The sequence below is a fragment of the Pseudophryne corroboree genome, chromosome 3 (genome assembly GCF_028390025.1).
Source record: "Pseudophryne corroboree isolate aPseCor3 chromosome 3, aPseCor3.hap2, whole genome shotgun sequence".
Taxonomy (NCBI): Eukaryota; Metazoa; Chordata; class Amphibia; order Anura; family Myobatrachidae; genus Pseudophryne; species Pseudophryne corroboree.
Genome location: NC_086446.1, coordinates 231,145,641 through 231,168,849, shown reverse-complemented (window position 1 = coordinate 231,168,849; position 23,209 = coordinate 231,145,641). Strand labels below are relative to the sequence as shown.

General features: G+C 46.5%; 1 protein-coding gene across 1 annotated transcript in view; it reads right to left on the bottom strand.

Annotated features, from left to right (window-relative positions):
• The window catches only part of PTGIS (prostaglandin I2 synthase), a 146,003-nt gene that overhangs the window by 4,696 nt on the left and 118,098 nt on the right, over positions 1 to 23,209 (bottom strand). Inside the window, exon 8 of the mRNA XM_063958886.1 lies at positions 1,662 to 1,843. Within this exon, the coding sequence (XP_063814956.1) occupies positions 1,662 to 1,843 (182 nt within the window). The remainder of the gene's footprint in view (positions 1 to 1,661; positions 1,844 to 23,209) is intronic.

Sequence of the window (23,209 nt, the reverse complement as noted above, 5' to 3'; positions counted from 1 at the left end):
TTTGAGAGTGGGGAGAGCTGTGTGAGGAGGGGAGAGCTATAATAAGGGGTAGAACTATGTAAAGGAGGACTGGGTGTGTGGGATGGAAACTGTGTGAGCAGGGAAGAGCTATATTAGGGGGTAGAGCTATGTGGGGGGGGGGGGCTGTGTGGAGGATCTGATTGAGTGGGAAGAGCTGTGTGAGGAGGCGAGAGCTATATTAGGGGAAAAGCTGTGTGAGGGGGCATAGCTATATTATGGGGATCTGAATGAGTGGGGAGAGCTGTGTGTGTGGGGGTGGTCTGTGTGAGGAGCGGGCAGCTTTATTATGGGGGATTTGTGGGAGGGGTGAGAGCTATATGTTTATGTATTTATCTATATATATATAGATCGCAGGTCCGGCACTCCATACTCCACTTGAAACTGCGCCGGTGCCCTCAAAGGATTATTTGCATAGCATGCAGAGGTGCGGCACTCAGGCTTGTAAAAATGACACTTAAATCTGTGGAATTATGATCAACGTTTCAATAGTATCAATATTGTTATCAGGGGGCTAATTCCAAGTTGATCGCAGCAGGAATTTTGTTAGCAGTTGGGCAAAACCATGTGCACTGCAGGGGAGGCAGATTTAACGTGTGCAGAGAGAGTTAGATTTGGGTGTGGTGTGTTCAATCTGCAATCGAATTTGCAGTGTAAAAATAAAGCAGCCATTATTTACCCTGCACAGAAACAAAATAACCCACCCAAATCTAACTCTTTCTGCACATGTTATATCTGCCTCCCCTGCAGTGCACATGGTTTTGCCCAACTGCTAACAAAATTCCTGCTGCGATCAACTTGGAATTACCCCCCAGGATAATACAATAAGAATTAACATACCTTTTATAGGTGCACACCACATGTGAATGCTGGCGTCAGGGCCGGGACCTCTAAAAAATGACGTGCGACCGGTTGGTGGCTATCACCAGTAGCTAATGCCGCCCGTATGGCCGCCTCATGATTACCCATACGCTCTTTAAATTTAGTCCTAAGGTACATAAGGGCATAGACCCACCCCCGGGATGCCCTATTGTATCGGCCCAAGGCTCTCTTTTTCAAGGGTCTCAAACTAGTGTGCAGTACAATGTTTGATAGAAGCCATTTTTGTTTTTGTCTTAAAACTGGTACTTGAACTCATTTTATTTCTCACAAATACGCCTATTTATTCGCCTTGCACATACTGTACTTACTGTAGGTGCACGCCCACACTCCGGTGTTGAGATCTGCCCCTGGAGAAATCATTTTGCCCCCACCATGCGGACCATTACAACACTTAACTAACTACAGTTTTTCTGTTTTCCTCTAAAAGAAACTGATCTGTTTAGCCTCATTTATATCTCTATTAACATCAGGCTGAGGCACCAGGAGGTCTGTATTACATGTATTACTATTGTAAATGTTAATGTTCCCATTTCATATACAGTAATTATACTGGTTACAATTAGCCTAAAATGTTACTGTGGGTGTGAAACTCATGGGTGGCTCCTTACATATTATATTTAGCAGTAGGGGGAATATTATCCTGTATGTGTGTGCACAATGCACTGTGGGGCTGTACATGGACACCATTGTAGAGCCTGATATAATGGGTATCATGCTCTCACACTCTGTGTGCAGAAGACTGTCAGAGGAAAGAGAATTACCTGGGGCTCTTGGTGTACTTCTGGATCCATCTGTGGACTTACATAAGGGAAAAGACAGAGTCTATCCCCACTCCTCAATACGTACTCTCTGCCATCTGCTAGCTTCAGAAGCTGGTCCGTCAGGACCTCTCGTGTGATGAAGGGGGCAGCTGTCAGACGCAGACTCTCCGCCAATGCGCTGTCTGTAGGGATTAAGCACAGGACACATGTATATGGTGGATAAAGAAATTTGGCATATAAAGGTTTATCATAAAGTAATGCAGTACTCACAATTATATCTAAAGCGTGTCTGTGGCATAGCAGAAAAGGATGTTAGAGTAATGAGGTAAAAATACATTTCATTACAAATATTGCATTTATCTCTATCAAACAGTGCTCCAGTTTATCTACAGAATTGGTTTAATTTTCTGATTACTCATTTACAGTTACAGACACTTCTCACTGGGTCCACTGCATGGTTCTATAATAATATATAGCTGGTCTTTCAGGTTTGAAAGAGTTGCTGACAAGTAATTTAGCCGCTTTAAATTCCCAGTGTAGCAGACAAGGGTCCATAGGATCCCTGTCCATTATTCAAAAGAAAAAAATGAAAGAAAACCACATACATTTTATAACAAAACCATAAATGTGTATTTAGTCCGGAGAACATCCCTCCTGTAAAAAAACCTTTCTAAAAACTGACCCATATGTACACTACTTCATACAAGCACAAAATGACTATTGTCTGCGATCCCCAGGCTCCCCTTCACCAGCCAGCCAATGGAATGAATGGAGGACAGTGACATGGTAGGAGAATGCAGTCACTGCTATGTATTCTGTGCTATGGTGTACTCTGCCTTGCACATGCAGTGGTGCCGAGAGAGTGGTACAAATTACCCAGGCCCAGGTCTGATGGAGGGGCCCAGGTCCCCTCCCCCCTTACCTGGCAGCAGCAATTGCAGCTCTTCTCCTCAGCCCAGCACACGCTGCTGTGTGCTGGGCAGCAGTGTGGCTGGGGAGGTGCTTAAAATACAATTTTTCAGTTTTTTTTCTTCTAGGGGTGCATGGCCACGCCTCCTGTGATTAGGCCATGTCCCCTAAAATGTTCCTGGGCCCAGCCAGGCTCTCTACTGCCCTGTGCACAGGTATGCCCTCTAATTAAAGCAAACATAAAATAAAATAATGGTATTCCCCAGATAGCCATTCCAATCAGTCAGATCTGGCAGATAAGATAATTGTAGACCAGTGGTTTCCAAACTTTTTTGAATCACGGCGCCCTAGAATATCAGAATTTTTTTCACGGCACCCCTAGGCCAAAAATTTCTTATTGAGAAATTTAGAAAGAAATATTACATTAAGTAGATCGTGTTTATATGTCATCCTTAGGGTCAGCTGTGTGGTGAGGGACATGATTTGCTTCTGTTTGGCCACATATTTTATGACTGGCAGCCACCAGCACTGGTTTTGCCTATTATATTGACCATGAATAATTTGAACTGGTCCTGGACCACCAACCCTGGGCACCTCTGCAAGTGTCCCGAGGCACCCCAGGGAGCCACGGCACACAGTTTGGGAACCTCTGTTGTAGACTGTATGTCCAGTTTTAGTAAAGGGACACGTTTTGGTATCACTGACATCAAAACTTTGGGCTCATTGCCTGATATCAGGGCCAGATTAACAATGTGGCGGTTAGATCTACAGCTCAAGGCCTCCACATAAAAATAGGCTCATCATCATGGGATCATGATTACTAGCTGCCTAGGGCCACACAGTCAGACATAAATCTTAAGTAATTAAGTTATCTAGTTGTCCTACAAAATTATGCATTTTTTCTTTTTTTATGTATTTAGGGAGACATTAGGGCTGATAGTGTATTTGGTGTACACACGCACATGGCTCTGGCCACACCCATAGAGCACTGGTCACAGCTTCTTCCCCTTCTCAGTGTTTTTGTTACTTTGTTGATGGACTCCTTATAAGGGTTAACATGTAATGATGCAGAAAAGCTGCACAGGTTAAAGAGGTTCTCCACCCAGTGGTGGAAGTACCGGACACAATGGAGTCAGTTGCTGCTGGGCTCCAACCCTGAAGGGATACCTCCTCCATTGCTCCTGTATCAGGGCCGCCAGTCAACGGTGGCGAGGAGGATAACATCGGGGATGGGCGTGTCCTGGGAGGGAGCAGCAGGAGCTTGGCGCTCCTATGGGTGAGCTGGGTAGTGAGAGGACGGGCTTGTATAGTGGCAAAGCGCCATGTCATGTCTGGGCACATGAGTCCATGCGATGCAGGAGAACCTACTGTGGTAAGCTTGGACCCTGTGCTGCCTCCGGTACAGTGCATGTTACACTGTTTGGGGAGAGCTGTGTCTGTGTGTGCGTGTGTGTGTGAATCTGTGTGAGGGAGGGGTCAGTGTGTTTGAGAAGAGGGGAGCTGAGTGAGTGGAGGGTAGTCTGTGTGAGGAAGGGATAGATATATGAGGGGGCAAATCTGATGGAGGGAGCTTTGTTGGGGGATCCAGTTGTGTGGGGAGAGCTATTTAGGGGGCAGGAGCTGTGTGTGGGGGATCTGAGTGAGTGGGGAGAGCAGTGTGAGGAGGGGAGAGCTGTGTGAGGGGAATTGTGTGGGGGTGATCTGAGTGAGTGCGGAGAGCTGTGTGAGGAGGGGAGAGCTGTGTGAAGGGGCTTGTGTGAGAGATATTTGAGAGTGGGGAGAGCTGTGTGAGGAGGAGAGAGCTATAATAAGGGGTAGAACTATGTAAAGGAGGACTGGGTGTGTGGGATGGAAACTGTGTGAGCAGGAAAGAGCTATATTAGGGGGTAGAGCTATGTGGGGGGGGGGGGGGGTGTGGAGGATCTGATTGAGTGGGAAGAGCTGTGTGAGGAGACGAGAGCTATATTAGGGGTGTCACGATCCGGGTATCTGGACGCCATTACTTACCCTTCAGATGCCTCCTAAGGCGGGCTCAGCGTTCCAGGACCGGATTCCGCTGTTCCTGAGTTTCCACATGCAGAGTGGTCTTTTCATCAGCCGCGGCCTCCGCTGTGCCCGCGTGGTTAAATGTGCATCTATCAGCCTGGCGTCTCCTGTCTCCGGTGGCCGGCGCCGCCATTACTGTTTCCCAGACCACATGGATTACAAACCAAACTTCCCTCCAAGTGTCTGCATGGGCGCAGCCATCTTGGATTCTGTCATCTGATCATTTCCACCAATCTGCTGTCTGTGTTGTTGATTTGCATAATTGCCTAGCCAACCCCTTCCTTGCTGCAGGTATAAGTAAGCTGTACCTGAGCAAGGAAGACGTCAGTGCTTTGGTTGTCAAACCTAGTTCCTGTTTGTCTCTCTTCTATGATTGTCTTCCAGGTTCCAGCTCCTGTCTCAAGACTTCCACCATAGAGACCCGCACCAGCATTCCACCTGCGGTGTAGCCTGACTCTCCAATCCATTGTGGATTCATCTGTTTCCAGCTACAACACTACCTGCTTCCAGCCTCAGCTTCCAGCAGAGTACAGCTTCCCTTAAAGGGCCGGTGTCCTTTCTACACTTTACCACTCTCCACCGGAATTATTATTTCTCCGCTCTCAAGTTCTACATTTCAGTTCACATTTCATCGCTCCCAAAGTTCATTTATTATTTAACTGGTTCCAGCCAGTATCCACTCCGTGCTAACAACAGTCTGGTTCCAGCCAGTATCCACAGCAGCTGTTTTACCTTCAGCAACCCAGCTCTTCCTGGAACACCAGCTGGTACAATCCTGGGTTATCTCCATTGCTACAGCCGGGCCTGGTAAGGACTTTCCATCTAGAAGATCATAAGAACTATCTCACACTACCAGTGCCCTGTGGCTCCTGCCATGCTGTAGTACTCAGGAACTGTATTTATTCTTTGCTGACTTTTACGTTTTCTTTTATTGCTGCTGTGATGCGGAGTTGTCATAATAAACATCATTGACTTTTATCTAAGTTGTCGTGGTCACGCCTTCGGGCAGTTATTATTCATGTTACTTACATGTCCAGGGGTCTGATACAACCTCCCAGGTTCCGGTACATCTCAGCCCCTACAACTGAGGCTGCCTCCCGTCAGCTCAGGCCCTCAGTTGTGACAGTAAGCACTGACCTAATGAATCCAGCCGGAGACCAGGATCAAGCGGCCAGGCCGATGCAAGAACTGGCAGCCCGACTAGAACATCAGGAGGCTGCACAGGGCCACATCATCCGCTGTCTCCAGGATCTCTCTACTCGGCTGGATGGGATTCAGACAACTCTCCGTGGATCAGGCGCGTCTGGTGCGTCAACCACAGTGACTCCAGCTATAACCCCACCCACCTTACCCATTTCTGCTCCACGTCTTCATCTTCCAACGCCAGCAAAATTTGACGGATCTCCAAGATTCTGCAGGGGATTTCTCAACCAGTGTGAGATTCAGTTTGAGCTACAACCTGGCAATTTTCCCAGTGACCGTACAAAAATTGCCTACATTATTTCTCTTCTCAGTGGCTCAGCCCTTGATTGGGCATCACCGTTATGGGAGAGGTCCGACACCCTGCTATCTTCTTACACTGCATTTGTGTCAACATTCAGGCGCATCTTCGACGAGCCAGGCCGGGTAACTTCAGCTTCGTCTGAGATTCTCCGTTTACGCCAGGAATCACGTACTGTAGGACAATATCTTATACAGTTCCAGATCCTGGCATCCGAACTGGCATGGAACGACGAGGCCCTGTATGCTGCATTCTGGCATGGTTTATCCGAGCGTATTAAACATGAGTTAGCTACCAGAGACTTACCCTCCAAGTTAGATGAGCTAATCTCACTTTGTACGAAAGTTGACTTACGTTTCAGAGAGAGAGCAACTGAGCGTGGAAGATCATCTGCTCCAAAATCTTCTACTCCTCCTCCTCGCCAACTGTCACCAACTACAGATGAACCCATGCAAATTGGCCGTTCCCGTTTAACTCCTGCTGAGCGCCGAAGACGTCTCTCTGAGTTTCTCTGTCTGTATTGTGCAGCTCCGTCTCACACCATTAATGCCTGTCCCAAACGTCCGGGAAACTCCAAATCCTAGCTCGCCAAGGAGAGGGCCGGCTAGGAGTAATGATCTCCTCTCCATCTCCTCAAGATTGTAACCTCCCAGTCTCGCTTCAAGTTGCTCAACGTTATCAGAACGTCATTGCCCTCCTGGATTCCGGAGCAGCTGGGAACTTTATTACTGAAGCCTATGTTAAACGGTGGTCCCTACCCACCGAGAGACTTCCTTCGTCCTTTTCCTTAACTGCTGTGGATGGCAGTAAAATTTTTGATACAGTTATTTCTCTAAGGACTCTACCAGTTCGTCTGAGAGTGGGAGTTCTTCATTCCGAACTTATTTCATTTTTAGTGATTCCAAGAGCCACACATCCTGTGGTCCTGGGCCTTCCATGGCTCCGTCTTCACAATCCTACAATTGATTGGACGACTACGCAAATCCTGGCATGGGGTTCCTCCTGTACTAAGACATGTTTGTTTAAAGTGTTGCCTGTCTGTTCTTCCTCCCCCAGGTCGTCTGATGTTCCACCTCCTCCATATCAAGATTTCACGGATGTGTTCAGTAAAGCTTCTGCTGATATCCTTCCTCCTCATAGAGAATGGGACTGCCCGATTGATCTCGTTCCAGGGAAGGTTCCACCTCGAGGCCGAACTTATCCGTTGTCTCTCCCCGAGACACATTCTATGGAGGAATACATTAAAGAGAACCTAGCAAAGGGGTTCATTCGACCTTCTTCTTCTCCAGCCGGCGCAGGCTTCTTTTTTGTAAAGAAGAAAGATGGTGGTCTGCGGCCGTGCATCGACTACAGAGGTTTGAACGACATTACCATCAAGAACCGCTATCCTTTACCCCTGATTACTGAGCTCTTTGACAGAGTTAGCGGAGCTACCATCTTTACAAAGCTGGACCTGAGAGGTGCATACAATCTCATCCGGATCCGTGAGGGTGACGAGTGGAAGACCGCATTTAACACCCGTGACGGACATTATGAGTACCTCGTCATGCCCTTCGGATTGAGCAATGCTCCAGCTGTCTTCCAGCATTTCGTCAATGAGATCTTCAGAGACATTCTATACCGTCATGTCGTGGTCTATCTAGATGATATCCTCATTTTTGCCAACGATTTAGAGGAACATCGTTTCTGGGTAAAGGAGGTTCTGTCCCGTCTCCGTGTCAATCATCTCTACTGCAAATTAGAGAAATGCGTCTTTGAAGTCAAGTCCATTCCGTTTCTAGGGTACATTGTGTCCGGTTCCGGACTAGAGATGGATCCTGAGAAACTACAAGCAATCCAGAATTGGCCGGTACCCTTAACCCTCAAAGGGGTCCAGAGGTTCTTAGGGTTCGCCAATTATTACCGAAAGTTTATACGAGACTTTTCCACCATTGTGGCGCCTATTACTGCTTTCACCAAGAAGGGTGCTAACCCGTCCAAGTGGTCTGAAGAAGCCATGCAAGCTTTTCATCTTTTAAAACAGAGGTTCATCTCTGCACCTGTCCTGAAACAGCCTGACATCGACTCTCCTTTCATCTTAGAGGTGGATGCCTCCTCCGTTGGAGTAGGAGCGGTGTTATCTCAGAGGGCTAAAGATGGTCATTTACATCCTTGCAGTTTCTTCTCACGGAAGTTCTCCCCAGCGGAGCGCAACTATGCCATTGGCGACCAGGAGTTGCTAGCCATCAAGCTCGCTCTAGAGGAGTGGAGATATCTGTTGGAGGGAGCTTCTCATTCAATCACCATCCTTACAGACCACAAGAACCTTCTATATCTAAAAGGCGCACAATGTCTCAACCCTCGTCAGGCCAGATGGGCACTTTTCTTTTCCAGGTTCGACTTTAAACTCCAGTTCTGTCCGGGCTCTCAGAATCGCAAGGCCGATGCCCTTTCCCGCTCATGGGAGCAAGAAAATGAGTCAGAGTCTTCAGACAAGCATCCTATTATAAATCCGTTGGCATTCTCCACGGTAGGGATGGACTCTACGCCCCCATCAGGGAAAAGTTTTGTGAAGCCGACACTAAGGAAGAAGCTCATGCATTGGGCCCATGCTTCCCGTTTTGCCGGACATACAGGTATCCAAAAAACCCTGGAGTTTATCTCTAGGTCCTATTGGTGGCCAACTCTGAAAAAGGACGTTTTGGAGTTTATTGCATCTTGCCCAAAGTGTGCTCAACATAAAGTATCCCGCCAGTCGCCTGCGGGGCAACTGGTTCCACTATCTGTTCCCCGTCGACCATGGACCCATTTGTCGATGGATTTTATTACAGATTTGCCCATGTGCAACAAGTTCAATACCATCTGGGTGGTAGTTGACCGGTTCACCAAGATGGCACACTTCATTCCTCTCACCGGTCTTCCGTCAGCTTCCAAGTTGGCTCAAGTATTCATACAAGAGATCTTCCGACTCCACGGTCTTCCAGAAGAAATTATCTCAGATCGAGGAGTTCAATTCACAGCCAAATTCTGGCGAAGTTTATGTCAAGTCCTCCAAGTCAAGTTAAAGTTTTCCACGGCTTACCATCCTCAGACCAATGGTCAAACTGAGAGGGTGAATCAGGACTTGGAGGCCTTCCTCCGCATCTATGTGTCCTCCTCTCAAGATGACTGGGTTCAATTACTTCCCTGGGCCGAGTTCTGTCATAACAACCAGTATCATTCTTCATCTTCCTCAACACCATTCTTCACCAACTTTGGATTCCACCCTAAAGTCCCTGAGTTCCAACCGCTTCCAGCAACTTCTGTTCCCGCAGTGGATATCACCTTGCATCAGTTTGCCAATATCTGGAAGAGCGTACGATCAGCTCTGCTCAAGGCATCGTTCAGGTACAAGAAGTTTGCGGATAAGAAGCGTCGAGCAGTTCCTGCTCTCAAGGTGGGTGATCGGGTATGGTTATCCACGAAGAATTTGAGGTTAAGAGTTCCCAGTATGAAGTTTGCACCTCGCTACATCGGTCCTTTTAAAATTGATCAAGTCATCAATCCTGTTGCTTACAGACTCCAGTTACCTCCCTTCTTAAAAATACCCAGGACATTCCATGTTTCCCTGTTGAAACCGCTAATCTTGAATCGGTTTCATTCCTCACTTCCACCAACTCCGAAAGTCCAAACTCAACGAGGCGTTGAGTATGAAGTGGCCAAGATCCTGGACTCACGTCACCGTTACGGTCAACTTCAGTATCTCATTGACTGGAAGGGCTATGGTCCTGAAGAACGCTCTTGGACCAATGCCTCTGACGTCCATGCTCCTGCCTTGGTCCGAAATTTCCACGCAAAGTTTCCTTTAAAGCCTAAGAAGTGTCCTGGGGCCACTCCTAAAGGGGGGGGTGCTGTCACGATCCGGGTATCTGGACGCCATTACTTACCCTTCAGATGCCTCCTAAGGCGGGCTCAGCGTTCCAGGACCGGATTCCGCTGTTCCTGAGTTTCCACATGCAGAGTGGTCTTTTCATCAGCCGCGGCCTCCGCTGTGCCCGCGTGGTTAAATGTGCATCTATCAGCCTGGCGTCTCCTGTCTCCGGTGGCCGGCGCCGCCATTACTGTTTCCCAGACCACATGGATTACAAACCAAACTTCCCTCCAAGTGTCTGCATGGGCGCAGCCATCTTGGATTCTGTCATCTGATCATTTCCACCAATCTGCTGTCTGTGTTGTTGATTTGCATAATTGCCTAGCCAACCCCTTCCTTGCTGCAGGTATAAGTAAGCTGTACCTGAGCAAGGAAGACGTCAGTGCTTTGGTTGTCAAACCTAGTTCCTGTTTGTCTCTCTTCTATGATTGTCTTCCAGGTTCCAGCTCCTGTCTCAAGACTTCCACCATAGAGACCCGCACCAGCATTCCACCTGCGGTGTAGCCTGACTCTCCAATCCATTGTGGATTCATCTGTTTCCAGCTACAACACTACCTGCTTCCAGCCTCAGCTTCCAGCAGAGTACAGCTTCCCTTAAAGGGCCGGTGTCCTTTCTACACTTTACCACTCTCCACCGGAATTATTATTTCTCCGCTCTCAAGTTCTACATTTCAGTTCACATTTCATCGCTCCCAAAGTTCATTTATTATTTAACTGGTTCCAGCCAGTATCCACTCCGTGCTAACAACAGTCTGGTTCCAGCCAGTATCCACAGCAGCTGTTTTACCTTCAGCAACCCAGCTCTTCCTGGAACACCAGCTGGTACAATCCTGGGTTATCTCCATTGCTACAGCCGGGCCTGGTAAGGACTTTCCATCTAGAAGATCATAAGAACTATCTCACACTACCAGTGCCCTGTGGCTCCTGCCATGCTGTAGTACTCAGGAACTGTATTTATTCTTTGCTGACTTTTACGTTTTCTTTTATTGCTGCTGTGATGCGGAGTTGTCATAATAAACATCATTGACTTTTATCTAAGTTGTCGTGGTCACGCCTTCGGGCAGTTATTATTCATGTTACTTACATGTCCAGGGGTCTGATACAACCTCCCAGGTTCCGGTACATCTCAGCCCCTACAACTGAGGCTGCCTCCCGTCAGCTCAGGCCCTCAGTTGTGACAAGGGGGAAAAGCAGTGTGAGGAGGAGGCATAGCTATATTATGGGGATCTGAATGAGTGGGGAGAGCTGTGTGAGGAGGCGAGAGCTATATTAGGGGAAAAGCTGTGTGAGGGGGCATAGCTATATTATGGGGATCTGAATGAGTGGGGAGAGCTGTGTGTGTGGGGGTGGTCTGTGTGAGGAGCGGGCAGCTTTATTATGGGGGATTTGTGTGAGGGGTGAGAGCTATATGTTTATGTATTTATTTATCTATATATATAGATCGCAGGTCCGGCACTCCATACTCCACTTGAAACTGCGCCGGTGCCCTCAAAGGATTATTTGCATAGCATGCAGAGGTGCGACACTCAGGCTTGTAAAAATGACACTTAAATCTGTGGAATTATGATCAACGTTTCAATAGTATCAATATTGTCATAAGGGGGGTAATTCCAAGTTGATCGCAGCAGGAATTTTGTTAGCAGTTGGGCAAAACCATGTGCACTGCAGGGGAGGCAGATATAACATGTGCAGCGAGAGTTAGATTTGGGTATGGTGTGATCAATCTGCAATCGAATTTGCAGTGTAAAAATAAAGCAGCCAGTATTTACCCTGCACAGAAACAAAATAACCCACCCAAATCTAACTCTTTCGGCACATGTTATATCTGCCTCCCCTGCAGTGCACATAGTTTTGCCCAACTGCTAACAAAATTCCTGCTGCAATCAACTTGGAATTACCCCCCAGGATAATACAATAAACATGAACATACCTTTTATAGGTGCACACCACATGTGAATGCTGGCGTCAGGGCCGGGACCTCTAAAAAATGACATGCGACCGGTTGGTGGCTAACACCAGTAGCTAATGCCGCCCGTATGGCCGCCTCATGATTACCCATACGCTCTTTAAATTTAGTCCTAAGGTACATAAGGGCATAGACCCACCCCCGGGATGCCCTATTGTATCGGCCCACGGCTCTCTTTTTCAGCCAGTAGCCACTTTTCTGGATTCAATCCTACAACCAATGATTCAAAAGGAGGAGACATTTCTTCTTGATACTACAACATTTTTGAGGAAATTACGTAATGTCCCTTTGTTGGATGACGATTGTTGGCTCGTTAGTATTGACGTAATTAACTTATACACGTCAATCCCTCATGATTTAGAATTGCATTCATTACAGGGTTTTTTAGAATCAAGTAGCACATTTTCTGGTGATAAAATTGACATCATATTACAATTGTTTAATCTCATCTTGCATAATAATTATTTTCTTTATGATAATAATTTTTATTTGCAGGTTCAAGGCTGTGCCATGGACAGTTCAATGGCACCGGCCTATGCCAATATAGTGATGTTCTTTATTGAACAATTGGTGTTCTTTGCAGAAGGTGTAATTAAGGATTATATCGTCTTATTTTTAAGATTTATAGACGATTTATTTTTGATTTGGCGAGGGGATAATAATGTCCTCCAAATGAAGTTGGAGGAACACAACGCCACAGATAACCCCATTAAGTTTACTTACACTTTCAGTGAAGAGTCGCTGGATTTTTTGGATGTACATGTTTCTATCATAGACCACGTCATACATACCAGTCTCTTTATTAAGTCTACTGATAGAAACACGCTATTGAAGGCACAAAGTTGTCACCCAAGATCTTTGATTAACGGCCTCCCTTACTCGCAAATGCTTAGAGTTTTTCGCATTAACAGTGACCCTTTTTTAGCGGAAAAACAAATTGATTTAATGGTACAGAAATTTCTGGAACGTGGTTACGGTGCTAAGCTAATAGAATCTTGTAAAAAGAAAGTGTTATCTTTAGATAGACTAACATTACTGGATAATTCTGACTCTAATAGGGCATCTAGTGAAAAGATCTTAACCCTGGGTGAACAAATTTAATGTAGCACCAGCAATTGCTAAAACAGCTAAATCATTATGGCCAATGGTACAAAGTGACACTAAGTTAAATCTGAGTGAACATAGACTAATGTTATGCTACTCCCGTGGCCACAGTTTAAAAGATATCTTAGTGAAAACTGATACCACCAGACCAATACAAAGAAAGACAACATTTTTGAGTAATACTCGAGTGGGATGTTTCAAATGCCCATGTACCACGTGTCAATTTTTATTAACGGGAGATTCATTTACACACCCTCATACTGGCAAGACCTATAAAATACAACATTACTTTACTTGTAATTCAACTTTTGTAGTGTACCAGTTAATGTGCCCCTGTGGGCTATGCTATATTGGCAAAACTGAGACTAAATTTAAAGAGCGTATGGGTAATCATAGGGCGGCCATATGGGTGGCATTAGATACTGGTGTTAGCGACCAACTGGTCGCACATCATTTTTTAGAAGCCCGTCACCTCTTAACCAACCTTCGCTATAGGATGATTGACACTATCCCATTAAACAGACGGGAGGGAGATCGATCTTTACAGTTGTTAAAATGTGAAGCACGGTGGATACACTGTTTGAATGTTATGTATCCAAAAGGGTTAAACAACAATATAGCTTATGCAGCTTTACGTTAGTTTATATACTGTACCCACCTTTCTAGTTTTAATTTAATGAAAGAGATCTGTGAGTAATTGTATTTAACTGAACTGTAATTACCATTACACATTTAATGTATCTTTTTCGTGGAAGCTACATTGTGGAGATTATGTATTCATTTGTTCATGTTTAATGCTTGTTACTATGTATGATCCTGTTTCCACATTTTCATCACGCTATTTGGTATTGGTTCACTAGCGAGTACACGGTCTCAATTGGATGACGTCACCTTGCAGCGCAGCAGCGGGGAGGGTGAGCGGTCCTGGCCCTGACGCCAGCATTCACATGTGGTGTGCACCTATAAAAGGTATGTTCGTTTTTATTGTATTATTCTTATGACAATCTTGATAATATTGAAATGTTGATCATAATTCCACAGACTTAAGTGTCAATTTTACAAGCCTGAGTGCCGCACCTCTGCATGATATATATATATATATATATATATATATATATGTGGATGTAACTGTGTGTGTGTGTGTGTGTGTGTGTGTGTGTGTGTGTGTGTGTATGTGTGTTTATGTATGTTCCAGCATAACTCTGGAATGCCTGGAGCAATTTACACCAAACTTGGTACACATATGACTTACAATCTGAAAAAAAAAATACTGTGGGGGTAAGACACCCCTAGCACCCCTAGAGGTGGGGGTGGGAAGGGGATGACATGTAAAAATCCATCATTTTCGGGGTCGTGGTGATAAATAGTGACACTCCCGATGCCGTATCAGTCCAAGTTCAGCCCCATCAGCATGGGAAGGAGGGGGTGTGGAACAGGGTGAAAAATAAAATGTCCAAAATGACCGACATTAGTGAAAAAATCCATAGTTTTTGGGGTCGCTAAGCTGGTCACATTTTGAAAATTGATATGTTCCTTAGACTGTCCGTTAACATATAGGCTATGTATCCCCACGCTACTTCTTTTAGGGGTTGGGTAGTGAACTTAAACTTGAAGATGGGTACAATGAAAATAGTCTTATTTCATTAAAATTTCCGTGCGGGCGATCTGTATATATATATAAATGAGGAAGCCCTCACTCACTCACTGGCTCCTCACTAATTCTCTTCCCAATATGTTAGGAAGCTGACATGTAACAAAGGTATTCTTCAGGTGGGAAATAGTAAAACTACATAATTAGAATTTTTATAAATCTCCCCTAAGGGGAAGAAACTGGGTTGACATAATGACATCATTACTGATGCGTGGCTTGGGTTGCGTGAACGATAATGCCGAAACGGACAAGATCGGATCAGAATTTGGATTGCACATCCAGTGTGTAGAATATCACAAACTACAAAAATGGTACTGTCACTTTTTACAGTATCTGCTGTGGATGCTTCTCGGGTAACACCAAGAACCATGGATTAATATTTACATTAAGACATCTCAAATTTACATCTCTATAGATTTACCAAATTTTGAACACTCATTTTTATGTACAACCGTGAAAATGAGAAACTCCCATGCGAAGAACAGGTAAAACAGCTAGTATATAGATAAATACATAAATAAATTTATATAGGGTCCCCGAGACAGTATACTTTCTAGCATAGGTGGAACTTGTGAGTGTTGGGCCCAGGTGCAAAATTATTATTTGGGCACCCCTCCTCCACCCCAACCTATGCCACACGGCAATGGGTAACAGGGAGAAGCAGGGGTTACCATCATAAGGCAGGGCAGGCAGAGAGTGATAGTGGAAGGCAGGGGGAGGCAGAGGGTGACAGGGAGAGGATGTGACAGGGGTACAAGCACAATGTCCTGCGCAGTCTGTAGAACAGGGGGCATGTACCTTGGTGGGGGCAGGAACACAGCGGCTTCTGCTCTGTCTTTGACAGGGGCCCCCGCTCTTGTGCTTTCCTCAGTTTGGTACTCAGTCGGGAAGACTCTAACAGTGCCATTTACACCGATCATGCTTACCTTTAATTCGCAGACAGCAGTGAATCAGAAATAAATGTACAGCTCTGTTAATTAGAGGCAGTATGTTGCTGAGATCATCAGCACTGACAGGACTCTTCTATCAGTCCGGACACACAAGGTCAGCCCGGCCTTCCTAAGGTAATGGGCAAGTCGCTCAGACAGTGGGGCCAACCCTGCTCTCGGCACTGGGCCATTCATCCAACATTGCTCAAAATGGTCTGTGGCAGACCAGGGGATAACTCATTGTTGACCTGGGCAGCAGTGGGCCCCTTTATCCTCAGAGGCCCCGGTGCAATGCACCTGCTGCACCAATGGCACCAAAGACTCTATACAATATTCAACCCACTTAGGGCTAAAGCAAAGGCCCCAGAGGGCACTGCCAGGATGAACTTAGTGAGTTGTGGGAAGCTAAGAAAATATATACAGTACTTACAGTATATTTAAGCAGAGTGGAGTGAAGAGACTGTGTAGCTGGTGAATACAGGAGCATGCAAGGGGATATACATATATAACACAATTTTCCACCCACACACTTTGTTAAAAAATACATTTTGGGCGGAGAACCCCTTTACTTTTCCCATCATAAGGCAGCAGGAAAATAAATGTTTAGAAACCATAATCTTATCAGTCGAGAAAACTAAAAAATGCATGAGTTTCACCAAAAATGTAATTTGAGTAATAAATTCTTATGCTGCCAGCGCTCCAGCCTGTAGTTTGAATGTAAACTGAGGCAGTCTTTAATATTTTCATCTTCTGGTCAAGAAATTGTTTATAATGTTTGTCATCAAAAGTGAGCACACGCCAGTTACTCATTAGTGTGACTGGTGTCTGGGAGTGGGCCAGGCCGTGTATACATTTAGAAAAACCTAGATAAGTAACATTAATTATCCAACATCACTTTGTTCAATTACTGCTTGAGATGGAGACTGGAATTTCCTTCTCATCTACTGATGATTTCAGGAGTTGGGAGGGATAATTGCTGGCACTTTATTTTCTGGGTTATGCAATTAGTTTTGTTAACCAAATGTGGGATTTGGATATCTTTTACATCTGGTTGGTGGATCCCATAAATGGATCTTTCTCTTATATATTTTTTAAACTGGTTGAGGGATCATACAGTATTTCCCAAATGTGTAATACATGGTGATATTAAAGTACAATACTGTGGACTTGGGGGGTAATTCAGACCTGATCGCTAGGGTGCGTTTTTTGCATCCCTGCGATCAGGTAGTCGCCGCCTACAGGGGGATCGGGAAATCGCATGTGAGGGACAGCTGCACAAACAGAAGTTTGTGCAGTCTCTGCACAGCCCAGGACTTACTCTTCCAGTGCGATGATCGGGGCCACAGCTGACATCACAAATTCTCCCACAAAACGCAGAGTCCCTCCTGTGTTTTTCCAGACACTCCTGAAAATGGTCAGTAGCCACCCACAAACGCCCTCTTCCTGTCACTCTTCTTGCGATCGCTGATGCAATGGGATTTTTCGCACCATCCCGTCGCTTCCCGGTGCTCCCTGTCGCTGTGGACCGCCGCAACTGTGCATTGCGGTGCATACGCACGAGCAGCTCAGACCTGAACGCCCGCTGTGCGAAAACGCACAGCAGCGATCAGGTCTGAATTAGCCCCTTGCAGTTGAAAATGAAAGAATAAATAAGCAAGTCAAGAGTTAAACTGGTCCACAGGTGGATGGGGGTTATTAAATTGTAAAGTTTGACTTTGGTACAGGTACACCACCGATTTTCCGGCAACCGATGATCCGGAACCTCTTATAATCCGGACAATTTTGATTTGTCCGGATTAAAGGGGGTTAGGGACATCCTTTAATCCGGAACATTTTCTGCGCATGGGCGTAACACGCAATACGTGCAAGTGTCAGTGGGTACAGCTTCCACGGACACTGCAGGTGACACAGCAAGCATCAGTGGGGCTGTTATGGCGTGCAAGGCCACAGCAAGTACCGAACATGGGCGGAAGACACAGCGCGCACAAGTGTCAGTGAGTACAGCTTCTGAGGGCACTGCAGGTGACACAGCAAGCATCAGTGGGGCAGTTATGGCGTCCAATTAATATTATACTGTAGCATATATTTTACTATTTATTGCTTTAGAAATGTTCTGAAGGTGCAAAATTAGTTTCCACCGTTAATCCAGCAAAATCGATAATCCGGCACGGCACTGGAACCGAGGATGCCGGAAAATCGGTGGTGTACCTGTATATCGAAAATAACTTGCACACATGCAGATTTCGAGGTTGGATACAGACAATAAAGTTAATTATGACTGTAGGTGTAATGGGAGTCGGTGGCATGTACTGAAGGGAAGGCAGTTACTGTAGGTGTAATGGGGGTAAGTGACATGTACTGAAGGGAAGGGAAAGCAGGTACTGTAGGTGTAATGGGGGTAGGTGGCATGTACTAAAGGTAAGGCAGGTACTGTAGGTGTAATGGGGGTAGGTGGAATGTACTGAAAGGAAGGCAGTTACTGTAGGTGTAATGGGGTTAGGATGGCAGTTACTGTAGGTGTAATGGGGGTAGGTGGCATCATGTACTGAAGATAAGGCAGTTACTGAAGGTGTAGTGGTGGTACGTGGCATGTACTGAAGGGAATATACTTACTCTAGATATAATGGGGGTCGGTGGCATGTACTGAAGGTAAGGCAGTTACTGTAGGTGTAATAGGGGTAGGTGGCATGTACTGAAAGGAAGGAAGTTACTGTAGGTGTAATGGGGTTAGGATGGCAGTTACTGTAGGTGTAATGGGGGTAGGTGGCATCATGTACTGAAGATAAGGCAGTTACTGAAGGTGTAATGGGGGTCGTGGCACGTACTGAAGGGAAGGAAGGAACTGTAGGTGAAATGGGGGTAAGTGACATGTACTGTAGGGAAGGAAGGCACTGTAGGTGTAATGGGGTAAGTGACATGTACTGAAGGGAAGCAAGGTACCGTAGGTGTAATGGGGGTAAGTGGCATCATGTACGGAAGCAAAGGCAGTTACTGTAAGTGTAATGGGGGTAGGTGGCATGTACTGAAGGGAAGGCAGTTACTGTAGGTGTAATGGGGGTAGCTGGCATGTACTGAAGGGAAGGCAGTTACTGTAGGTGTAAGGGGGGGTGGCATGTACTGAAGGTAAGGCAGGTACTGTAGGTGTAATAGGGGTAGGTGGCACGTACTGAAAGGAAGGCCGCTACCATAGGTGTAATGGGAGTAGGTGGCATTTAGGGAAGGCAGTTACTGTAGGTATACTGGGTGTAGGTGGCATGTACTGAAAGGAAGGCAGTTACTGTAGGTGTAATGGTGTTAGGATGGCAGTTACTGTAGGTGTAATGGGGGTAGGTGGCATCATGTACTGAAGAAAAAGCAGTTACTGTAGGTGTAGTGGGGGTACGTGGCAGGTACTGAAGGGAAGATAGTTACTGTAGGTGTAATGGAGGTAGGTGGCATGTACTGAAGGGAAGGCAGTTACTGTAGGTGTAATGGGGTAAGTGACATGTACTGAAGGGAAGTAAGGTACTGTAGGTGTAATGGGGGTAGGTGACATGTACTGAAGGGAAGGAAGGCACTGTAGGTGTAATGGGGGTAAGTGACATGTACTGAAGGTAATCAAGGTACTGTAGGTGTAATGGGGGTAGGTGGCATCATGTACTGAAGCAAATGCAGATACTGTAGGTGTAATGGGGGTAGGTGGCATGTACTGAAAGGAAGGCAGTTACTGTAAGTGTATTGGGGATAGGTGGCATGTACTGAAAGGAAGGAAGTTACTGTAGGTGTAATGGGGGTAGGTGGCATGTAGGGAAGGCAGTTACTGTAGGTGTAATGGGGGTAGGTGGCATGTACTGAAGGGAAGGCAGTTACTGTAGGTGTAATGGGGGTAGCTGGCATGTACTGAAGGGAAGGCAGTTACTGTAGGTGTAAGGGGGAGGGGAGGTGGCATGTACTGAAGGTAAGGCAGGTACTGTAGGTGTAATGAGGGTAGGAGTCATGTACTGAAGGTAAGGCAGTACTGTAGGTGTAATGGGGGTAGGTGGCATGTACTGAAGAGAAGGCACATACTGTAGGTGTAATGGGGGTAGGTGGCACGTACTGAAGGGAAGGCAGTTACTATAGGTGTAATGGGGTAGGTGGCATGTACTGAAGGGAAGGCATTCACTGTAGGTGTAATGGGGGTAGGTGGCATGTACTGAAGGGAAGGAAGTTACTGTAGGTGTAATGGGGTAAGTGGCATGTACTGAAGGTAAGGCAGTTACTGTAGGTGTACTGGAGGTAGGTGGCATGTACTGAAAGGAAGGCAGTTAATGTAGGTGTAATGGGGGTAGGTGGCATATACTAAAAGGAAGGCAGTTACTGTAGGTTTAATGGGGGTCGGTGTCATCATGTACTGAAGCAAAGGACGCTACTGTAGGTTTAATGGGGGTAGGTGGCATGTACTGAAGGAAAGGCAGTTACCATAGGTGTAATGGGAGCAGATGGCATGTACTGAAGGGAAGGCAGTTACTATTGGTGTAATAGGGGAAGGTGGCATGTACTGAATGGATGGCAGTTACTGCAGGTGTAATGGGGGTAGGTGGCATGTAGGTAAGGCAGTTACTGTAGGTGTACTGGGGGTAGGTGGCATGTACTGAAGGGAAGGCAGTTACTGTAAGTGTAATGGGGTAGGTGTCATGTACTGAAGGGAAGGCAGTTACTGTAGGTGTAATGGGGGTGAGTGGCATGTACTGAAGGGAAGACAGTTACTATATGTGTGATGGGGGTAGGAGGCATGTACTGAAGAGAAGGCAGGTACTGTAGGTTTAATGGGGGTAGGTGGCATGTACTGTAGGGAAGGCAGTTACCGTAGGTGTAGTGGGGGAAGGTGGCATGTACTGAAGGGAAGGCAGTTACTATTGGTGTAATAGGGGAAGGTGGCATGTACTGAGGGGATGGCAGTTACTGCAGGTGTAATGGGGGTAGGTGGCATGTAGGGAAGGCAGTTACTGTAGGTGTAATGGGGGTTGGTGGCATGTACTGAAGGGAAGACAGTTACTATATGTGTGATGGGGGTAGGAGGCATGTACTGAAGAGAAGGCAGGTACTGTAGGTTTAATGGGGGTAGGTGGCATGTACTGTAGGGAAGGCAGTTACCGTAGGTGTAGTGGGGGAAGGTGGCATGTACTGAAGGGAAGGCAGTTACTATTGGTGTAATAGGGGAAGGTGGCATGTACTGAGGGGATGGCAGTTACTGCAGGTGTAATGGGGGTAGGTGGCATGTAGGGAAGGCAGTTACTGTAGGTGTAATGGGGGTTGGTGGCATGTACTGAAGGTAAGGCAGTTACTGTAGGTGTACTGGGGGTAGGTGGCATGTACTGAAGGGAAGGCAGTTACTGTAGGGGTAATGGGGGTAAGTGGCATGTACTGAAGGGAAGGCAGGTACTGTAGGTGTAATGGGGTAGGAGGCATGTACTGATGGGAAGGCAGATACCGTAGGTGTAATGGGGGTAGAAGTCATGTACTGAAGGTAAGGCAGTACTGTAGGTGTAATGGAGGTATGTGGCATGTACTGAAGGGATGGCAGATACTGTAGGTGTAATGGGGGTAGTAGGCATGTACTGAAGGGAAGTCACATACTGTAGGTGTAATGGGGGTAGACGGCATGTACTGAAGGGATGGCAGATACTGTAGGTGTAATGGGGCTAGGAGGCATGTACTGCAGGGAAGTGACATACTGTAGGTGTAATGGGGGTAGGTGGCATGTACTGAAGGGAAGGCAGTTACAGTAGGTGTAGTGGGGGAAGGTGGCATGTACTGAAGGGAAGGCAGTTACTGTAGGTGTAATGGGGGTAAGTGGCATGTACTGAAGGGAAGACAGTTACTGTATGTGTGATGGGGGTAGGAGGCATGTACTGAACGGAAGGCAGGTACTGTAGGTGTAATGGGGGAAGGTGGCACGTACTGGAGGGAAGGCAGTTACTGTAGGTGTAATGGGGGTAGGTGACACGTACTGAAGGGAAGGCAGTTACTGTAATTGTAATGGGGGTAGATGGCTTGTACTGAAGCAAAGGCAGTTACTATAGGTGTAATAGGGGAAGGTGGCATGTACAGACGGGAAGGCAGGTACTGTAGGTGTAATGGGGTAAGAGGCATGTACTGATGGGAAGGCAGATACTGTAGGTGTAATGGGGGTAGGAGTCATGTACTGAAGGTAAGGCAGTACTGTAGGTGTAATGGGGGTAGGTAGCATGTACTGAAGGGATGGCAGATACTGTAGGTGTAATGGGGGTAGGAGGCGTGTACTGAAGGGAAGTCACATACTTTAGGTGTAATGAGGGTAGGTGGAATGTACTGAAGGGAAGGCAGTTACTATAGGTGTAATGGGGGTAGGTGGCATGTACTGAAGGGAAGGCAGTTACTATAGGTGTAATGGGGTAGGTGGCATGTACTGAAGGGAAGGCAGTTACTGTAGGTGTTATGGGTTAAGTGGCATGTACTGAAGTGACTGTATACTGTAGGTATAATGGGGTTAGGAGGTATGTAGGGAAGGCATTTACTGTAGGTGTAATAGGGTAGGTGGCATAAACTGAAGGGAAGGCAGTTACTGTAGGTTTAATGGGGGTCGGTGTCATCATGTACTGAAGCAAAGGCCGCTACTGTAGGTGTAATGGGGTAGGAGGCATGTACTGAAGATAAAGCAGATACTGTAGGTTTAATGGGGGTAGGTGGCATGTACTGAAGGAAAGGCAGTTACTATTGGTGTAATAGGGGAAGGTGGCATGTACTGAGGGGATGGCAGTTACTGCAGGTGTAATGGGGGTAGGTGGCACGTAGGGAAGGCAGTTACTGTAGGTGTAATGGGGGTTGGTGGCATGTACTGAAGGTAAGGCAGTTACTGTAGGTGGACTGGGGGTAGGTGGCATGTACTGAAGGGAAGGCAGTTACTGTAGGTGTAATCGGGTAGGAGGCATGTACTGAAGGAAAGGCAGATACTGTAGGTGTAATGGGGGTAGGTGGCATGTACTAAAGGGAAGGCAGTTACCGTAGGTGTAGTGGGGGAAGGTGGCATGTACAGAAAAGAAGGCAGGTACTGTAGGTGTAATGGGGGTAAGTGGCATGTACTGAAGGGAAGACAGTTACTGTATGTGTGATGGGGGTAGGAGGCATGTACTGAATGGAAGGGTGGTACTGTAGGTGTAATGGGGGTAGGTGGCACGTACTGAAGGGAAGGCAGTTACTGTAGGTGTAATGGGGGTAGGTGGCTTGTACTGAAGCGAAGGCAGTTACTATAGGTGTAATAGGGGAAGGTGGCATGTACAGAAGGGAAGGCAGGTACTGTAGGTGTAATGGGGGTAGGAGGCATGTACTGAAGGGAAGTCACATACTGTAGGTGTAATGGGGGTAGGAGTCATGTACTGAAGGTAAGGCAGTACTGTAGGTGTAATGGGGGTAGGTGGCATGTACTGAAGGGATGGCAGATACTGTAGGTGTAATGGGGGTAGGAGGCATGTACTGAAGAGAAGTCACATACTGTAGGTGTAATGGGGGTAGGTGGCATGTACTGAAGGGAAGGCAGTTACTATAGGTGTAAT